Raw genomic sequence first — 16,555 nt, 5'->3', positions numbered from 1 at the left:
GGCTGATCCGTACAGAGACGTCGACAGGAAGAGGAGGAGCAGAAGCAGGAAGCTGCGGTGATTGGCCAGCCCCACACAGCTGTTTACCCTGCCCGCACCGAGGGAGGAGACGCACAAACAAACAAGTACACAGACAGGCTGACAAAACATCTTACATCGTACACTAAACACATAGGACGAAAGCAGGAAACTGTTTATCGTAGCTGCATCAGTGTGATGTTGACACAACACACAAATATGGCTAATAAAGACACAACAGGTGTGACCAGAACAAACACCCATTCAGTCTTTTTGGATTTATTGAAAAACTTGTGCAGAAAAGACGAGCAGATGACAAATAAGAAGACCTCAGAGTTTGGGATGTGAGACAGAGAGGGAGAATCAGTGAAGACAGGCGGAGTGAGAGGCTCTGTGAGGGGACCCACCAGACACAGTGGTGGTCCAGACGCCGGACGCAGACGCCACAGATCCGACAGTGTCCCGCCCTCGGGGGGTCGCACCACTTTGCACACGGGACACCAGTTCCTACGGCCGCTTTCCTGCAGCTCAGCCTCCCCCTTGCTTCGCCGTCTCCGCCCTGTTGGCTACAGTCATCGTCACGTCGTGTCTCCCCCCGTTCACAGCAGAGTCTCTCTCTGCCAGAGGGCTGTGATACGTCACCGTGCTGTGGACGTCCTCTAGGTTCAGCCGCACGATGCCAGGGTCTCTCTTGGTGTGGAAAAGCGCCGCCAGGGTGAGTATGACCCCTAAAGTTACAACGGCCGGCTGAAAGAGACCAAAATCCCCGCGGGGGAAGCACCTCGGTGAGGAACAAGAAGTACATGTACCCGATGGAGAAGAGGGCGAGGCTGAGGAAGAACAGCGTGCGGCCCTTCTTGCGGTGGGTGGCGTAGTAGTACCACAGCACCAGGCCGGGCAGAGCGATCAGAGACACCACGCCCAACAGGAAGTGGAGGGCAGCGATGTGAAGAAGCACCGGGAGGAGGATGAGAGGAGGGATGACGGACAGCTCCACTCTGCGAGCCCCCCCCCACAGCCAGGGCACTCGGATCCGGTCTGTAAAAACTGCAGCCACATGAGACAGGGACTCGGGGTTTCTGAGACTCCCTCTTTAGAAACCTGAAAGAGGAAAGAAACACTTGAAGAGGACGTAGTCTGATAATCTTCAGGTTCATATTCTGTTACGCACTGCAGGACAGGGAAAACCCAAAAAGCAATAACAGTAGATATTTCAGTTTGGATCAGAGAGGTTGACCTACTGATCGATCCGACCAACAGACCAACATGGTTATTGCCACGCAGAGCTTAAAGATGTCAAACAGCTGCTGGTACGAGCTTCTCCACTTTGGGGATTTCATGTTTTCTGCTATTTAATATCATTGTAAATTGAATATAGTTGAATTGCAGGCTGCTGATTGGACAAAACAAGCACTTGAAATAACTGTGATGGACGAAATGTGACTCACTTTTCATAGAGAAAGAAATAAGCAATGGATCAGTTGTAAATATAGATGGAACTGTCCCTCACCGGTCACAGGCGTCGTCCAGGTCCTCACAGTCGCAGCAGCAGGCGGCCACATGGCTGCGCTCCCCCAGTCTGTTCACATACTCGCAGCAGCACAACGACTCCTCCTCCTCCAGATGCTTTTTACCACGCTTCTTCATGATGGACAGCCTTACAGCCTGTAAAGAGAACATTAGTGTTATAGATAAAACCACAGTAAAAGACTCGTACTGTAAATAAACTGCAGCTGGAGAAGCATTATCAAACAGATTTGCAACATTGCGAACAGACCTTGCCTATTTGACCCCACCCAGTCCACCTTTCCCCCTCACATCTGTCACACATCTGTCACGCTTTACTGATGAGCTGAACCGTCCCACCGCTGCTGGCTTATTTGCACGCCTCTGATGGATCTGAGCTGAGGTGAGCGGAGGTATTGAAAGCATTTATAACAATCACCGGTCCTCAGTGTCCCCTTCATCTCCGAGCACAGGCTAAGTGGGATTAATGCTTCGGCTCAGTTAGACGTCTCTGGGGATCTGGTGCTGTTAAATGAGTCTCTGATTAGCAATCCATCAAAGCGTGACTTTGTGTTTTAGTATAAGTCCTCAGATGTTGGTTAAAAAGTCAATACTATTTATCTGGTGAGTTCTTTAAGGCAACTTTGAAGTAGAGTCTATAAAGAGAAGACAAACGGCTGCACGCACTGTGTTCAGCATCCACTAACACATCTGCTCCTTCACACAAAAAAAGAACTCGCAGCGTGACAGTGGAGCTCAGCAGCTCTCTCCTAACACTAAGGGATTCTCTACGGTAACATTTTTGCAAATGCTTGCAGGAAATTGAAAAGCTCCCAAAATATATTGAATTGCAGGAAGGATGGATGTAGCTCAGTAGGAAGACAGACAATGAATCTAAAACTATTTTGATCGCTGGTACTTTAAGCTTTTACGTTGTGAGAATGTTCTGCTTTTCTTAATTGTATGTGATAGTTAACTGAGTGCCTTTAGGTTTCAAAAAGTGGTTAAAAACATGACACATTGAGCTTTGGAAGTAGAGGGAAATAGTGATTTTTCTTTTACTATTTTCAGACAAAACAGTCAATATTCAATCAATTAAGTAGTCAGCTGATTAATCACTAATGATGATTCCGCTCAGGATGACGAATACGTCATATTTCCAGAGATTTACCTGTAAAGTGTTTGAGAAAGTTACCTTTGAACTGTCATTTAAAAAAGTCCTTTACAGGTTATGTCAAAGGATTCCTGATCAGCATGACCCTCCATATGTGACGACTGGCCCCTGGGTGCTTTTAGGGCCTCACAGGACCATTATCAAGCCCTGGGTTTAATGTACTGTTTATTAGAAATTCAGCTCAAATAAAGCTATAACTTATTATATATTTTAAAATATTTTAAATGTATTTTGAGTTGACGTTCCCTTTAATCTCAATAACTGTCATGTCAACATAAAAGTTGACAACAATTCAGTCAGGCAGGCTCATTATGAACAGGAAATTGGACATATTAGTTAACATATTAAGGTTTGTAGAATACTTTTTACCCATACACTTCATTTCCCTACACTACAAATACAAATATTGCTCTTATAAATGAACTATTATGCTTTTCTTGAGTTGACAGGTATGTTATTTATATTTAGCGTCTCCTGACAGCCCGTCTGCAGGTCACAGTTGAGCCATACTGTCACGTATCAAACCTGACAACACATAACTGCTTTAAAAACTTTTAAAAAATGTGGCAGCAGAAATACACAACAAATGCTAAAAGCGTCAACATACCTACACATGCTGGTGCTTTGAGAACACCGGGCTTCTCTACGGAAGTCTTCTCCCCGGTAACAGCTCGGGGTTTCTCTGAGCTACATGACCCTCAGTGGGCGGTGGAAGTCTCCAGAAAAACCGCAAGTGTGGCTAAAGACCGGTCTGTTTTAAAACTGTCCCGGTTAGAGGGGTCTTACACCGGGTTTGCTCCTGTCGGTTGGTCCGGATCCGGTTCCGCTGATGGAGGTGAGGGAGACGTCATGTGGCCACGCCCCAAACTGTTTACGTCATGACGTCATGATTGGACCTCCCAGTTAGTCATGTGTGAGATCATGCCTATTTTATTTGTATATGTGTTTTTAACTATTTCATATACACTGAAGACTTAAATTAAAAAAATAATAATCATAATGTCACTTCTTGCTATAGGTGATTCCTAAATGACTTTGTAGTAAATCCCGAATAAAATAAAAATAGGATTTCAGACTGCACTCTTTTTATGACTCAATTTGTATTTCTCTATTCATGAGAAGGGTTTTTGCAAGGAACAATAATTGATGTAGCCTATTTCAATTGTATGTTGTATGAATTATATTATACATTCAACATACTGCTGATTAAATATAGTCTGCTAAGTAACTTTGCAAAACTAGATATAACAATAACATTTCATTGGAGCCACTAAAGGGAAAACACCATCCTGTACACAACTGAGACCTTACTGCAGATAGATTGACATACACTATAGTATTTCATGCTGGAGTAAATAAGGACTTGCCACCTGTGAATAATTAAGACAGTGTTGTATTTCACCGGTGATGAAGGAACAAAGACACTTTGTTTTCCATTTCTGATCCAGCAGCAGAGTACAGGACGTTCCTAACAGCCTTATAAATAACAAACAAAACAATAGTCAGTCATCCTGATTGAATTAAATACTTCCCAGTGCCCTTAGTGTAACCAGATGTTTAAAAAAGAGAGAAAGGGTTATTTCCCTTTGTCCCGGGCAAGGTCGAAACAGGTTATTCCCAACTCAAGGTACTATTTAATATCCTGTTCATTACTTCATTAGTTGTTTTTAGTATGCAGATTCTCTCTGTATTCTGATTCATATTTGCAAGTAAAAATAGCTAAATGTACCTGATTCCAGCATCTCATATTTCTAAATAAAGTAAACTATCTTTTTGGGTTGTTGACATTAATAATATGTTGTAATGTATAAAACTTGACTCTTCGAGATTCACTTTTTCGAGAAATCTTGTTTATTAAAACAGCATTATTTCTACATATGTAAAAATCATTTGGTGGTGGTCTGCAGAAACACACAGATATGGGTGATTGAAACACTGTAAACATCAAACAAGGCTCAAAGCTAAAGTAGTGGTGTGTCGAAAACAATTAAAGAAATCACAGAGCGAGTGTAATTTAGTGTCGACAGTAAGATAGTGCTGAGATGACCTGAGACAGCATCACTGACCCTTCACCAAGTATTTCACTTAAGGACATACAAGAGTGATAACACCTGTACAGGAAGATGAATAAGTGCTGATATGCGTTAAAAAACAGTATCTCCTGAACACCTGATTTGGCTCATAAACAGTATAATACAAATATTTTACCGTTTTAAATGTTTCCTGCAGTGTACATAATATAAAACAAGATAAATCATCACTGATTCTAAAATATTTATTCTTATAAAAAAGGAAATTACCTACAAATATATCTAAAACACAGCCTAACCTACAAGGCACCTGTTCAAAAATTAAAATGTGAAAAAATGTAAATAGAGAAAACAGGTTTTAAATAATATTAAATTACTTAAACGAAAATAAAACTTTTTACAATAGCTCATTTGGCGTGGCATGGCTCATCAGTGGAGAGGAAGGCACATAGCGAAGGCTTTTTCTGATATCCAACGCCACTGTTTAAGGAAATAGTGATCCATGTGTGTCCGACTCAGCTGTTAGTCCACAACCCTTGCTTTTGATGCCCCGCCCCGGACGTATCACTCCTGGGAACTCATGTCAGGAGTCTGGGAACGTCAACATGGAAACATCACAGAGATCTCCTCAGAGGCAGCTCATTACCGCAGTCCTTTTTTATCCTCCACAGGGCCGGGATCTCTGCAGGCGCCCAGGGGAGGAGCATCACTGTGGGTCTGCCGTACGATTGGCCATCCCAAAGTTCTTGTGCAGCACCAAGAGAGAGCTGCGGAGCTGAGAGGAGAAGAAGAAATGACTCAACACCTGCTCTAGGTTTTTGAAAAAGGAGCCACTTTTTGCATATACTTTGAATTGCTATATCTTGGATGAACAGCCACTATAAACAGCTATGAATGAATGAGATGGACTCCCACTGGTTGTGGAGATAGAAACATTCAAGCTGCATGCATCTGCTTCCGAACTACAAGACAACGTTCCAAAAGCATATGATGAACTTTTATGCAAAGAAAGCAGTGTATTGTGCAGTGCAGCCTGTCCTACCTGTTCTAATAGGTTGATGGAGTCCTGCAGGACATTTTTTAGCAGCTGTGCGTCTTCTCTGCTCTGGTACTCTGGTCCCTGTCTGGGCATGTAATCAGGGGCCAAGCTGCCAAACAACACAATAAGAAAGTATTGATTACGACAAACACATAAAAGCAGAACAACTGAGGCAGTCACAAAGTGAAGCGCAGGTAAGAGGAGGGGTAAAAGGGAAGGAGCAAGATGATGTCACTTACATAACTAATGTTAATGAAACAGACAGGTTCAACATGAGTCATTAGATAAGAGCGCTCATGAGTGTTCTTATGAGAAACGTTAAGGAAGACTAACCCCTTCCCCCCTCTCCTCCCACATTAGAAGCGTCTGCTTCCCGTATGATTGTGTCAACTAGTAATTGAGCTACTGTCTGACACGTGATACCTGAAGGGGGAAGTCATATACATTGTGCAAAAGCAACAGAAAGCTCTCTGACCGGGCTTCGTTCCTCTCCCTCAGCCGATGCTTGGTGCTCAGGTACATGCGGTGCGCTACGTCCTCCATGGCCCACAACTTGAAAAACAGACCCAGATTCATCAACGTCAGAATCAGCAAACTGTAAGAGAAGAAAGCAGAGTTTCATCTGACTGCATAATGACTCAAGAGACACTTCAGAAAGCTTTACACAATTCAAACCACATTGCTTTCAGGTTGGTAACGTACATCAAACTCATCCCAATCACTAATGTTGTGGAGCTCCATCCGTGCGGGCTGTTCATTTCTATGGGGCCTGAAATACAACAGAACAGATCAATAAATAAGAGATTTTCGTTTTTTAAATGTGCTGGCTGTTTGAAAACAAAACCTGGGCTGCAGTCATTATAAAAAGTTTGTGTTGTTCTATTTCTTTGCTATTTCTGCAACAGCCAGAGACACAAACTCAGCCGTGTTGTGGGTGTGTCAAGGGTGCAACTAGTGAGAGTAACAGAAGTCCATGGAGCATTGCTGCTGTCTGGCATGCAGCTTGCACGATAACATTTGATCTTTTAAGGCTTCGTCACAGAATGCAGAGAAACAGGATTTTTGATGCACTATCGTCTCCGATTGACCGACTGAGATTAAGGGAATATGTTCCATGGTTCAAATATATATGCTTGTTATGTTAAAATGGGAATTGTAGAACAATCGCAAGTTCAATCACATTTAGCATCATCATAAACATATTTGAACAAATGTGATAATTTGTAAATCTCAACTAAGCAGCCTCAACTATATAGTGTGATGTTTCAGGACAAAATGTGCATACATAAAAGAGGTCTACTCTTATCTGGGAATGAAATATGAAGCTAGAGCAAGGAGTAGCATAGCTTAGCTTAAAGACTAGAAGTTAGTCTCGCTCTGTTTGTAGGTAACAAACTCTGCCTAGCAGCCGCTTTAAAGTTTAAACAAACAATGTGTTGTTTGTTTATTTTGTACAAAAAGGGAAATGTTAAAAAGGAACCTCATATTTTTATGGCGTTGAATGCTAAGCTATTTATTAAATTAAAAACTAAACTGTCTCCTGGCTGTAGCTTCATATTCAACGCACAGACATTAGAGTTGCATACATTTTTCCTCAACAAACATAATCCTTATTTTATACAGTATGACGTCATGTACCCATGTTGCTATCTCTGCGCTGTTCTGGGTCTTGCCCGTACTGCTTGTTGGGCTTCATGTGCTCGGGCAGGGTCCGGCTGTAGGTCCGCCTCCTCCTCCGAAGACCACCTATCTTCCCCGTGTCTCCACCTCCTTGATTCATCTCCACTTCCTCCTCCAGCAGCTCTGCCTCTGTTCAGAGTCAACACAGGGCCAGAGAGTCAAACACAAATATAGGGCAGAGGTTGAAGGGCTAGAACAGTCTGTGATTGATTTGACAAATATTGCAGCAGAAAAACCGAGAAACCTTTGCAGGAAACTGACCTGATTAAAGCCATGCTCAGAGCACAAATCACTTAAACTGGCTGATAGCCCATTATACTGCTTTTACACTTCCTTGCAAAAGCAGCAGTAAAGTCAATCATGGCATTAGAGCCTGGTGTGTTGGAGGAAACACTTCAGAGATTAAATAAATGAAAGAAGACAGGGAAGTGCATTCCTCTGCCTCCACACTTTGTCAACAAGGCTCTCTACTCACCCAGCTGTCGGAAATAATCTTCGATGCCGCTCCAGGAGTTTTTGGTGATGAAGGACTTGACCAGGCCCCATGGCTGCTTCTTGTATTTCACATCGGTGTACACCCTGGCAGCACAACAGACATTTGTAAATGGCAAAGAGTGAAGAGATAAGCTGACATAAGCCCCTTACCAGGTGTCAAGGCTGCTCTTTAAGACAAGAAACAACATAACTCATATATATATATATGTGCATGTATTAGCACTGGCAGGAGGCATAGCATTCTCTCGCTGTCCCATCCTCGTGAACATGATAATATCTCAGTATTTCTTCAATCTTGGCACAAATATCAACTCAAGCACTCAAGGATAAGCTGATTAGATTTGGGGGTCAAAAGTTCAAGGTCACTGGGAAGTCATGTCCATCTCGTTCTCATGATATCTTAGAAACACCATGAGCGTATTTCTTCAAATTTGGACAACATGGACTCGAGGAGAAACTGATTACATTTGGTGTTAAAAGGTCATGGTCAGTAATGCCTCACGTCACCTTCTTGGCTCTAACTGAAAAATGAATTTGCTTATTATTACCACAAATGTCTAATGGAAGAGATATGGATGCAAACTGTAACCCATGAAAGCGCATTGAGGTAATTATAGTTTATTTATTGTTAAATACTGATGAGTATCACGCACTGATGGGATGTTATAGTGCGTCCTATGAGAGGTGCCAAAAAGAGATTTCCATCTTATGCTAATCTAACAGTCCCTACCTACAGTAATCTGAAGGTTATCTCACCTGAGTCGACACTTCCGCTTCGAGTTGCTGATGATGTAGTACCGATTCTGAGTGTAGAAGTAATCGTGATAGGGAACGTCGTGAGTGTACACCTCCGAGTCCAAGAGGTAGTACTGACCATCCCGGGATTCTTTGTACAGCGTCTGAGAGATCATTCAAGTACAAAAATGCAAGTTTATTTATCAATTCAAGCATGTTCACACACATCTCAGCCTGGTATAAAACACACCTGGTTCTCTGTCGCGGTGGAGAATTTTCCTATCAGGGGGTTGCTGATACTTATTGTGTAGTTCAGACTCCGCTTCATGTGGCCTGAGGCGTCTTTCTGCCAAGCAGTAGAGCTGGAGTCTGATGACACAAAGAACAACTTTGACGTGACAGGTGAAAGATCGTATGGGCTAGAAGTGCTGCATGCATTCGTCTCATGAACTGGTTATGCCTTCATAATACTTACTGGTTGTCTTCCTGATGATCATGAACCTGCGGATGAAGCTGGAGTCGGTGAACAGCAGCTCAAACATCTTGTTGGCACTGATGTGGAACACCTTGTTTATAAAAAGTCGACCCTGGACCTCGGACGTTACCACTCGTTCCTCCACTAGAAAGAGAGAGAGAGAGAGAGAGAGAGAGAGAGAGAGAGGGGGGGGAAATATTAAACAAACAAAAGAAAATGAGCAGAAGTATTATTCACCAGTGCCTCTTCTTACCATCCTCATTCGTTTCTGAGCCGCTCTGCTCGGACGCGTCGTTCTGGTTGGCGTTGAGGTCGAGAGAAAGCGACGATCGCTTGGAAACCCGTTCGGGGGCGAGGCGGTCCAGCGAGGGAGCCGGACTGCGCCGCTGAGAGGGGGGGCTGCGAGCGTCTTCCTGTAGGAGAGAGATCAAAAACAATAAGATTAAAAAGGGGTACTATTATGCTTTTTGGGGTTTTCCCTTTCCTGTGGTTTGTTATATAGTTGTTGTGCATGTATGTAAATAGTCTGCAAAGGCTAACATTTCATTGTTCACTTCAAAAACATGTTAACATCACTATTTAACACTCACACGTCTATTGGCTAGCACTCCAACACATTGTACGTGATTTGGCACATGCACAGTCAACGTAACAATAAGGATAATATGTAATACCATGTTTGAAGAGTTGTGTGAGCCGAGCGGCGAAGGGAAGTCGTCCCCTGGAGTGGAGGCCTCTAAGGGCCCGTTCTCCATCCCGGGGAGGCGAAGGGAAGGCGGGCGCTCGAGCCTCCCTACACCCTCATCACCACCAGGCCTCGCTGTCTGCAGGCTACACAAAGACACACATTCTTTACTTAAAAATAAGTATTTAAATACCCTAGTATTTTTACTTTTACTTAAGTCAAAGTCAAGAATTTAAAATGTTACTCAAGTAGAAATGCAGAATAATTTTCAGCAAACTGTACTTCAAGTGTCAAAATAACTGTTTTTACGATATCATATTATCCTGTTTTTATAAATACATGTTGGGGCATTTAAACCAGCCAATTTACTAATGATGTACTTTGTAAAATACTAGTAGGTATATTAGCAGTACGGTACCACATCTTATCAAATATCATTTGTTTTTATACATAAACATTTTTTTAAAGTACAACAATTGCCAACAAAATAGAATATGGAATACAAGTATGTAGAATAAAATACAAATACTCAAGTAAAGTACAAGTTTGTCAAAAGTGTACTTAAGGACAGTACTTAAGTGAATGTACTTAGTTACTTCCCACCACTGACAGCACAGTATGAGTGTGTGTAAGTTGAACCTACCTGGTATGCATGCTTGTTTCTGACATGTGTAAACTATCCATCTCCTCATGGCTCAGACCCAGGTCATTCCCATAATGCTGTTTGACCATCTGCCACAACTCCAAGCTGGTTAGAGGCTGGAAGAGAAGACATGGAAATATCAAGGCTTGTTTGGAAACCATATCTGTTCCTCTTACATAATAAAAAGGACAGATAGAAACCATAATATGAACAATAAACTGCATGTGACTCAGAGTCTAAAGTAGGTAACCTGGAAACATGCAGCCTTCACACAGCACCATTACAGTCTTATCTCCATGGGGGACAAACAAACAACCAGTTGTCAACCACTCAAACCCTTTAAACGTATAGAAGCGCAACTTAACAAACATACTTAAACAAGATGCGCGGTTCCATATGGCGGAGGGATATAAACAGTCTGTATTACGACGCCCTTCCTTGCGTAAAATCCGACGGGGAAATTACGTTTTTTTTTATTTTTTTTAAATATAAAACCACATACGGTGTTCTATCGCATTTAAACCCCAGATAAAGTTACAGATCCAATCACAAAGACTTTTCCTTACTTGTCAGAGGCCATTTCCCCGCAGCTGTGAGCTTCAGCCCCGACACTGATATGAACCTGGACGCACTGTCAGGAAGTGCTGGTCTCAAGACGCACCTCCCCTGATTAACACCGTGATAAAATGTAAATAAACGCTTCTGTTCTACCTGTGAACACTCCGGTTCAGTGACAGTTCACATGCCAAGAAAAAAACTCCTCTGTTTTGACGCGACTCCGTTAAAAGTCTCCGGTACGTGCAGCGCAGTTTGAGGCAGAATCCAAATGAGCCCTCATTGCCTCACCTGAGGTCAATGAACTCTGAAGCTGATGTTTTTAAAAACAGGTGTTTGCGCTGCGGATCCCTGGAGACTTACACCCCCTGGGTAGGCTGCCATAGTGCCTGTCTTTAAGAATAGTTTAGTGTAGGCAAGGCTGCATGGTTCCTCTTCTTCTGTACATTGCCTCCATAGTCATTTAATAGGATCTATTTAATATATGCCGATTTTCCAAATAAGGCTGCCTATGCTTAGCTGTTGGTTTCCTTTTAAACTACTTCCCTGACATACTTAGGGCGAATTTATATTAAAGGGGCCCTATTATATCCCTGTAGTGTGTTATATTGGCTTTAGTGCATGTAAATGATCTGCAATGGCTAAAATCCCTGTGTTCCCTGAAGAGTAAGTTTCTCTCCCAAAACAACTTATCATATATTGCAACACTATTATCAATAAAATGGGGTTATTACCCTCCAACTTCAACTCCTGTACAACATCTCACATGGTTGCACCTGCAGTGTTCAAACTAGGAAATTAACTTGCAAAGCAAAGACTGCTGAACACAAATACATACGTCAAGCTGAGGAGGTTTAACGATATTCCTGACACGCACACAGATAACAACACTCCTCCGTATGTGGAACGATGAAGAAAAGCTGTGTTGGATTCATGCACAAACCTCACTGCGTGCAGATCTTTACCCTGCATGATAACCTCAGAGGAAGACAGCTTCATGTACTCTGAACGATTACATAAGCAGAATGTTTTAAAGCCTGCTGGTGCTGTGGGAGTCACAGCAGTCAAAAGATTGTACAACAGAAGTGTGTGTTGACAGGGTTTGTGCTAAAAATGACTCGAGATATGAAAACGGCATGATCAGTGGAGGAGGAGACCGTACAGGGCCGTACCTTGTCCAACAGGGTGTTCTGCCACATGCGGAAAACTCCCTGGTAACTCTTCTCTCTTGCTGAGAAGGACGTGAAGAAGAACTGCAGGTGTGAAGAGAAACAAAGTTATTTTGTGTCTTATAATTGGGAAATCAGAATCAGAATACCTTTATTAGTCCCACAGAGGGGAAATTTGCAGCGTTACAGAAGGAAAGAGCCACAGACAGCTTAGTGTTGCATATCTTAAATGCGCTAAAAAAAATACTAAGTTATAATACAATAAACAATATGCTAAAAAAATTAATAAAAAAATAAAAAGTTACATCATTTTCAAAAATACAGATCAAAAACAAATCAAATCTAAATTGATCAGTCTCTTCTCTAACACGATATACCTTGTCCGTTGCCGTGCAGACCTGGATGGCATTGGGAATTAGACGAGCGGTTTTCTCTCTGGTCATACTCATGATGTCTTTGAGAGTCAGTGTAATCTAGAAAAGAGGTGAAAGGTCACACACATGTTTATAAAAGGGGGCTGTAAAGAAAATAATCTAGCTTTGGAAAGCATTACGTTGTCCAGTGAGTTATGTTGTGGTGATGTCATCATGACATAACTCACACACACTGCCACAAGTGTTGTAGCTACAGTGTCTTCCTTGTTATTTTGTACTCTATTTAAACTGTTGCACGTGGTGTAAACTACAATCTCTCGCTGTTGACAGGAACATTCGATATATCTTCCAAAAAATGGACCAGATATCGAACTTTTTTTGGGTTCAATTTGTTTAAATGTATTGTTTGATGGTGGATTTTAAAATCTTCACACTGTATACGTTTCTTACTCTACTCATACTTTAAAAAGAGAGTATAATGTGAGCAGTGGGAATGAGATAATCCTATTGGAAATGGTTACAGATGTGTCTTCAGGTCCAACCATGTGCTGTTGCAGTAATGTGAACACAGTCTGCTTCTAGACTGAAACCCCCTCCTCTCTTTTGTCTGTCCTCCTCCGCTCTCTTCTCACCTTTGTACCCCGAAACACATTGCTGTAGAAGCAGAGCCAGTTCTCTGCCAGGTAGAGTCGTCCCTGAAGGAGGATGTCCCGCTGCAGGGCACACGGGTAGTCTGAGGGAAGATATGACGCAGGGCAACCGTCAATTAAAAAAAAGAGTGTTCGCTTGTATTTATAAAACAGGTCACAGTGGAAAGACGTTGTGGTAAAGGAGGAAGAAACAGACCATAAATACTTAATATTAAATGAACTGATCTCCATCTCCCAGAGTATTAAGATGTGTTGGAAATCATAGTCATAGTTAATACTTGTGGTTTGTAATGATGCTGAGTTAAAGTTCACATGTCTAGTCATGATCACTTCCCATTTAATAAGAACAGTGGTTTATCTGTAATGAAACAGTGAGAGATGTGTGTGGGATTGTTCACAGTGTGTCTTCAGATATAATTGAGTTGGATTATAAGATAAGTATTTGGACAGTGATCTCATCTTACTCTAAATATATTACCATTTAGATGTTTGTGGTTTTCTTTATTGGTGGTTTTGTTTCTTTGTTGTGATTTACCTATACTCCATGTAGAAATGTGAGTTCTTATTCTGAGAAAAGTGCATCTGTTAAGGAAGCCGATAAATAATTAGTATTTATTAAAAAAAGAAAAGAAATCCTAGATGTTCGGCTCTCCAAAGTAGAGGAGATTTCTTTTTGCTTTTGTGTCATTACATAGTCTAAGTTATTTTTAAATGTTTTTTCAACTTAGCAAATATTTAGATAAAAAGGGTTAGATTTAGATAAAGGGGTTTAAAAAAGACAAACACTTTGCTCACCCACTATGAGCCTCTCGGACTCGGGCAGCTCTCTGAACAGCTTCTTGAATTCATCCAACCTCTGCTTGTAGTTGGGCAGAGGAGACGGAGCAGGGAGACACTGGCCCTGAGGGTCGGAGGAGCTCTGAGGGAGGACATTCAAACATTACACACACTGAGAGAAAGACAAAGGCAACGTCCATATTTTATTCAGCAGAACAAGTCGTTCTCCTGTGCGTGATTCTAATCTCAGGTTCAAAAGTGGAGACAGGATGAGATTTGAAATGATCTCCTGTGACTTCCAGAGGATGATAAACAGCATTATGAGCCTGTGGGGCTTTGCATCATGAAGGAAACAGCAGTCCCACTTGTGTGAGGGGAAACATGCCCCCCAGGAGGGCCGTGAAAGAGTTTCCATGTCATACATTATTATAAATGAATGTATATAAAAGCAGCAGGAGATGTGTGTTTACTGGATAGTTTTAAATGTACCAATTCTTCATCAGAGCTCCACTGGACATCCAGCATGGACGTGGAGTCATCTGTCACATCCTCACTGCCCACTGCGGACCGGGGCGATAGCTGGTCCATCTCTTCTGGGCTGCTCAAAAAAAGATGATATGATGTGTCAAACTTCGTCTTCCACACTGCTATAGATGTACTTTACACAAAGTGCAATCTCCCCCGAACCCCCGTGTCTTAAGGTGACAGGAGGGGGAATAACTTGGGTGTCTGTGGAGGGCTGAGCCAGAACCTCGGAGGGGAATGTCACAGAGCTGCAGCCCCAGGGAAGTCATTATCACGGCTACAGAACTGGTTTGACTAGCAGGGTTAGGCCTGAAGTCAAGTCACGCATCTCAATGAACAGAACACTTTATGCACTTACGACACACCAATGGGAAAGTATCGGTAAGATAAGATGTGTCAAAGTTGAAAACATTGGGGTACATTTTAATGAACACGCACATAATCAGTGGCTAGATTTACTCTAATATTTAAGTACAGTTTTAAGGGACTTGAGTTTTACTTCAGTATTGTTTACTCCTTTGTACTTCTACTCCACTACAATTCACAGATAAATCACATACTTTTACTCCACTATATTTATTTAATACCTTGAGTTACTTTACAGATGTGGATGAATGATGTGAAATATAATCAAGTGTTAAATCAGACTCTAGTTCCACCTGGAGTAAATCCACCAGCTACCCTGCAGTATACAAAGTCATTCAAACTAGCTGCACCTTTACCAGCTTTGAGAACAATTTAATGATCAATCATTATAAAACATATCATATCTATTATTCTGAAACCAGACCAGACCAATCTGCACAATGATAACTTTTACTTTTGATACTTTTACTTGAGTAACATTTTGAATGCAGGACTTTTACTGTAACAGAGTATTCCTACACTCTGGTACTTTTACCCAAGTAACAGATTACTTCTCCCACCACTGCACAGCAACCAAGTGGCACTTTCAAACATTGTATACTTTCAGATTGAATCAGCTGATAGAAACTACTATCAGCCATCTTTGACATGTCTAGTCAAACAATAACAACCTGATAAAGCTGATTATCTAATCCGTGCCGGTGTTTCTCAATACCTTTACCTCAACATGTCTCCACATGCGGGCTGGCTGAGATTAAAGTATTGTTCTCACTCACCTGACGCGGAGTGGACCCAGGTTGTCTGTGGTTGGAAATGCGACGTGTTAAAAAATAAAAAAGCCCAGAAAGCACCAATGTGGTCCCACGCAGCTTTGAGGAGGTAAATGTTGGGCACGCGCGTCTTTTTGCAGGTGCATCTCATCCGGACAGGAAGACATACCTGTAGGGAGTTACCGTGTCATCTTCAGCGGTGACGCCCATTGCTGGTCACATGCTAAATATCCTCATCTACCTTCATTCACTCCCTTCATATCAGAGGTGGGAGAAGTACTCCGATACATGAGTAGAAGTAGAAGTATCAGCGTTGGAATACTCTGTTACAGTAAAAGACCTGTAATCAAAATGTGACTCAAGTAAAAGTAGACACGTATTAGCATCAACATATAGTTAGGCCAGCGCCGTATAGACTGACTAAGGCTATACCAAAAGTAGTCGTTGTGCAGATTGGTCCATTTCAGAATAATATATATGATATGTTTTATAATGATTGATCATGAAAATGTTCTCAAAGCTGGTAAAGGTGCAGATAGTTTGAATGACTTTGTATACTGCAGGGTAGCTTGTGGATTTACTCCAGGTGGAACTAAAGTCCGATTTAACACTTGATTAGATTTCACATCATTCATCCAGATCTGTGAAGTAACTCAAGGTATTAAATACATGTAGTGGAGTAAAAATACACATTTACCTCTGAATTGTAGCGGAGTAGAAGTACACAGTAGCAAAAATATTGAAATTCTCAAGTACAAGTACCTCAAAAAGTACAGTGCTTGAGTAAGTCTACTTAGTTACTTCCCACCTTTGTGCATTGATGCATAGTTAAAGATGCTTTTGTTAAGATTCACATGAACTTTTTTTTATATCAAAACACACCTCCCTC

General features: G+C 41.8%; 2 protein-coding genes across 2 annotated transcripts in view; both read right to left on the bottom strand.

Moving 5' to 3' along the window:
• Positions 1 to 3,572, bottom strand: part of zdhhc23b (zDHHC palmitoyltransferase 23b) — a gene marked incomplete at its 3' end in the record, with an annotated part of 4,072 nt that extends 500 nt beyond the window's left edge. Inside the window, 8 exon segments of the mRNA XM_079661850.1 lie at positions 4 to 88; positions 426 to 493; positions 495 to 560; positions 562 to 795; positions 797 to 1,093; positions 1,095 to 1,119; positions 1,529 to 1,683; positions 3,306 to 3,572. Of these exon segments, the coding sequence (XP_079517976.1) occupies positions 4 to 88; positions 426 to 493; positions 495 to 560; positions 562 to 795; positions 797 to 1,093; positions 1,095 to 1,119; positions 1,529 to 1,665 (912 nt within the window). The 5' untranslated portion in view covers positions 1,666 to 1,683; positions 3,306 to 3,572.
• Positions 3,573 to 4,526: 954 nt separating this feature from the next.
• On the bottom strand, positions 4,527 to 15,867 carry gramd1c (GRAM domain containing 1c). Its single transcript, XM_079660997.1, has 18 exons — positions 15,673 to 15,867; positions 14,495 to 14,603; positions 14,024 to 14,147; positions 13,211 to 13,311; positions 12,582 to 12,677; positions 12,208 to 12,288; positions 10,481 to 10,596; positions 9,827 to 9,983; positions 9,406 to 9,565; positions 9,153 to 9,296; positions 8,928 to 9,046; positions 8,699 to 8,841; positions 7,923 to 8,026; positions 7,406 to 7,576; positions 6,470 to 6,536; positions 6,243 to 6,362; positions 5,771 to 5,876; positions 4,527 to 5,503 (listed from the first exon to the last, which is right to left on the bottom strand). Exons 2-18 carry the CDS (start codon positions 14,591 to 14,593, stop codon positions 5,435 to 5,437), a joined length of 1,977 nt encoding a protein of 658 aa, XP_079517123.1. The 5' UTR covers positions 14,594 to 14,603; positions 15,673 to 15,867; the 3' UTR covers positions 4,527 to 5,434.
• Between the last annotated feature and the right edge of the window lie 688 nt (positions 15,868 to 16,555).

The sequence above is a fragment of the Notothenia rossii genome (genome assembly GCF_949606895.1).
Source record: "Notothenia rossii genome assembly, chromosome: 12".
NCBI lineage: Eukaryota > Metazoa > Chordata > Actinopteri > Perciformes > Nototheniidae > Notothenia > Notothenia rossii.
The sequence above is the reverse complement of the archived record's forward strand: the minus strand, read 5'-3'. Positions and strand labels throughout refer to the sequence as shown.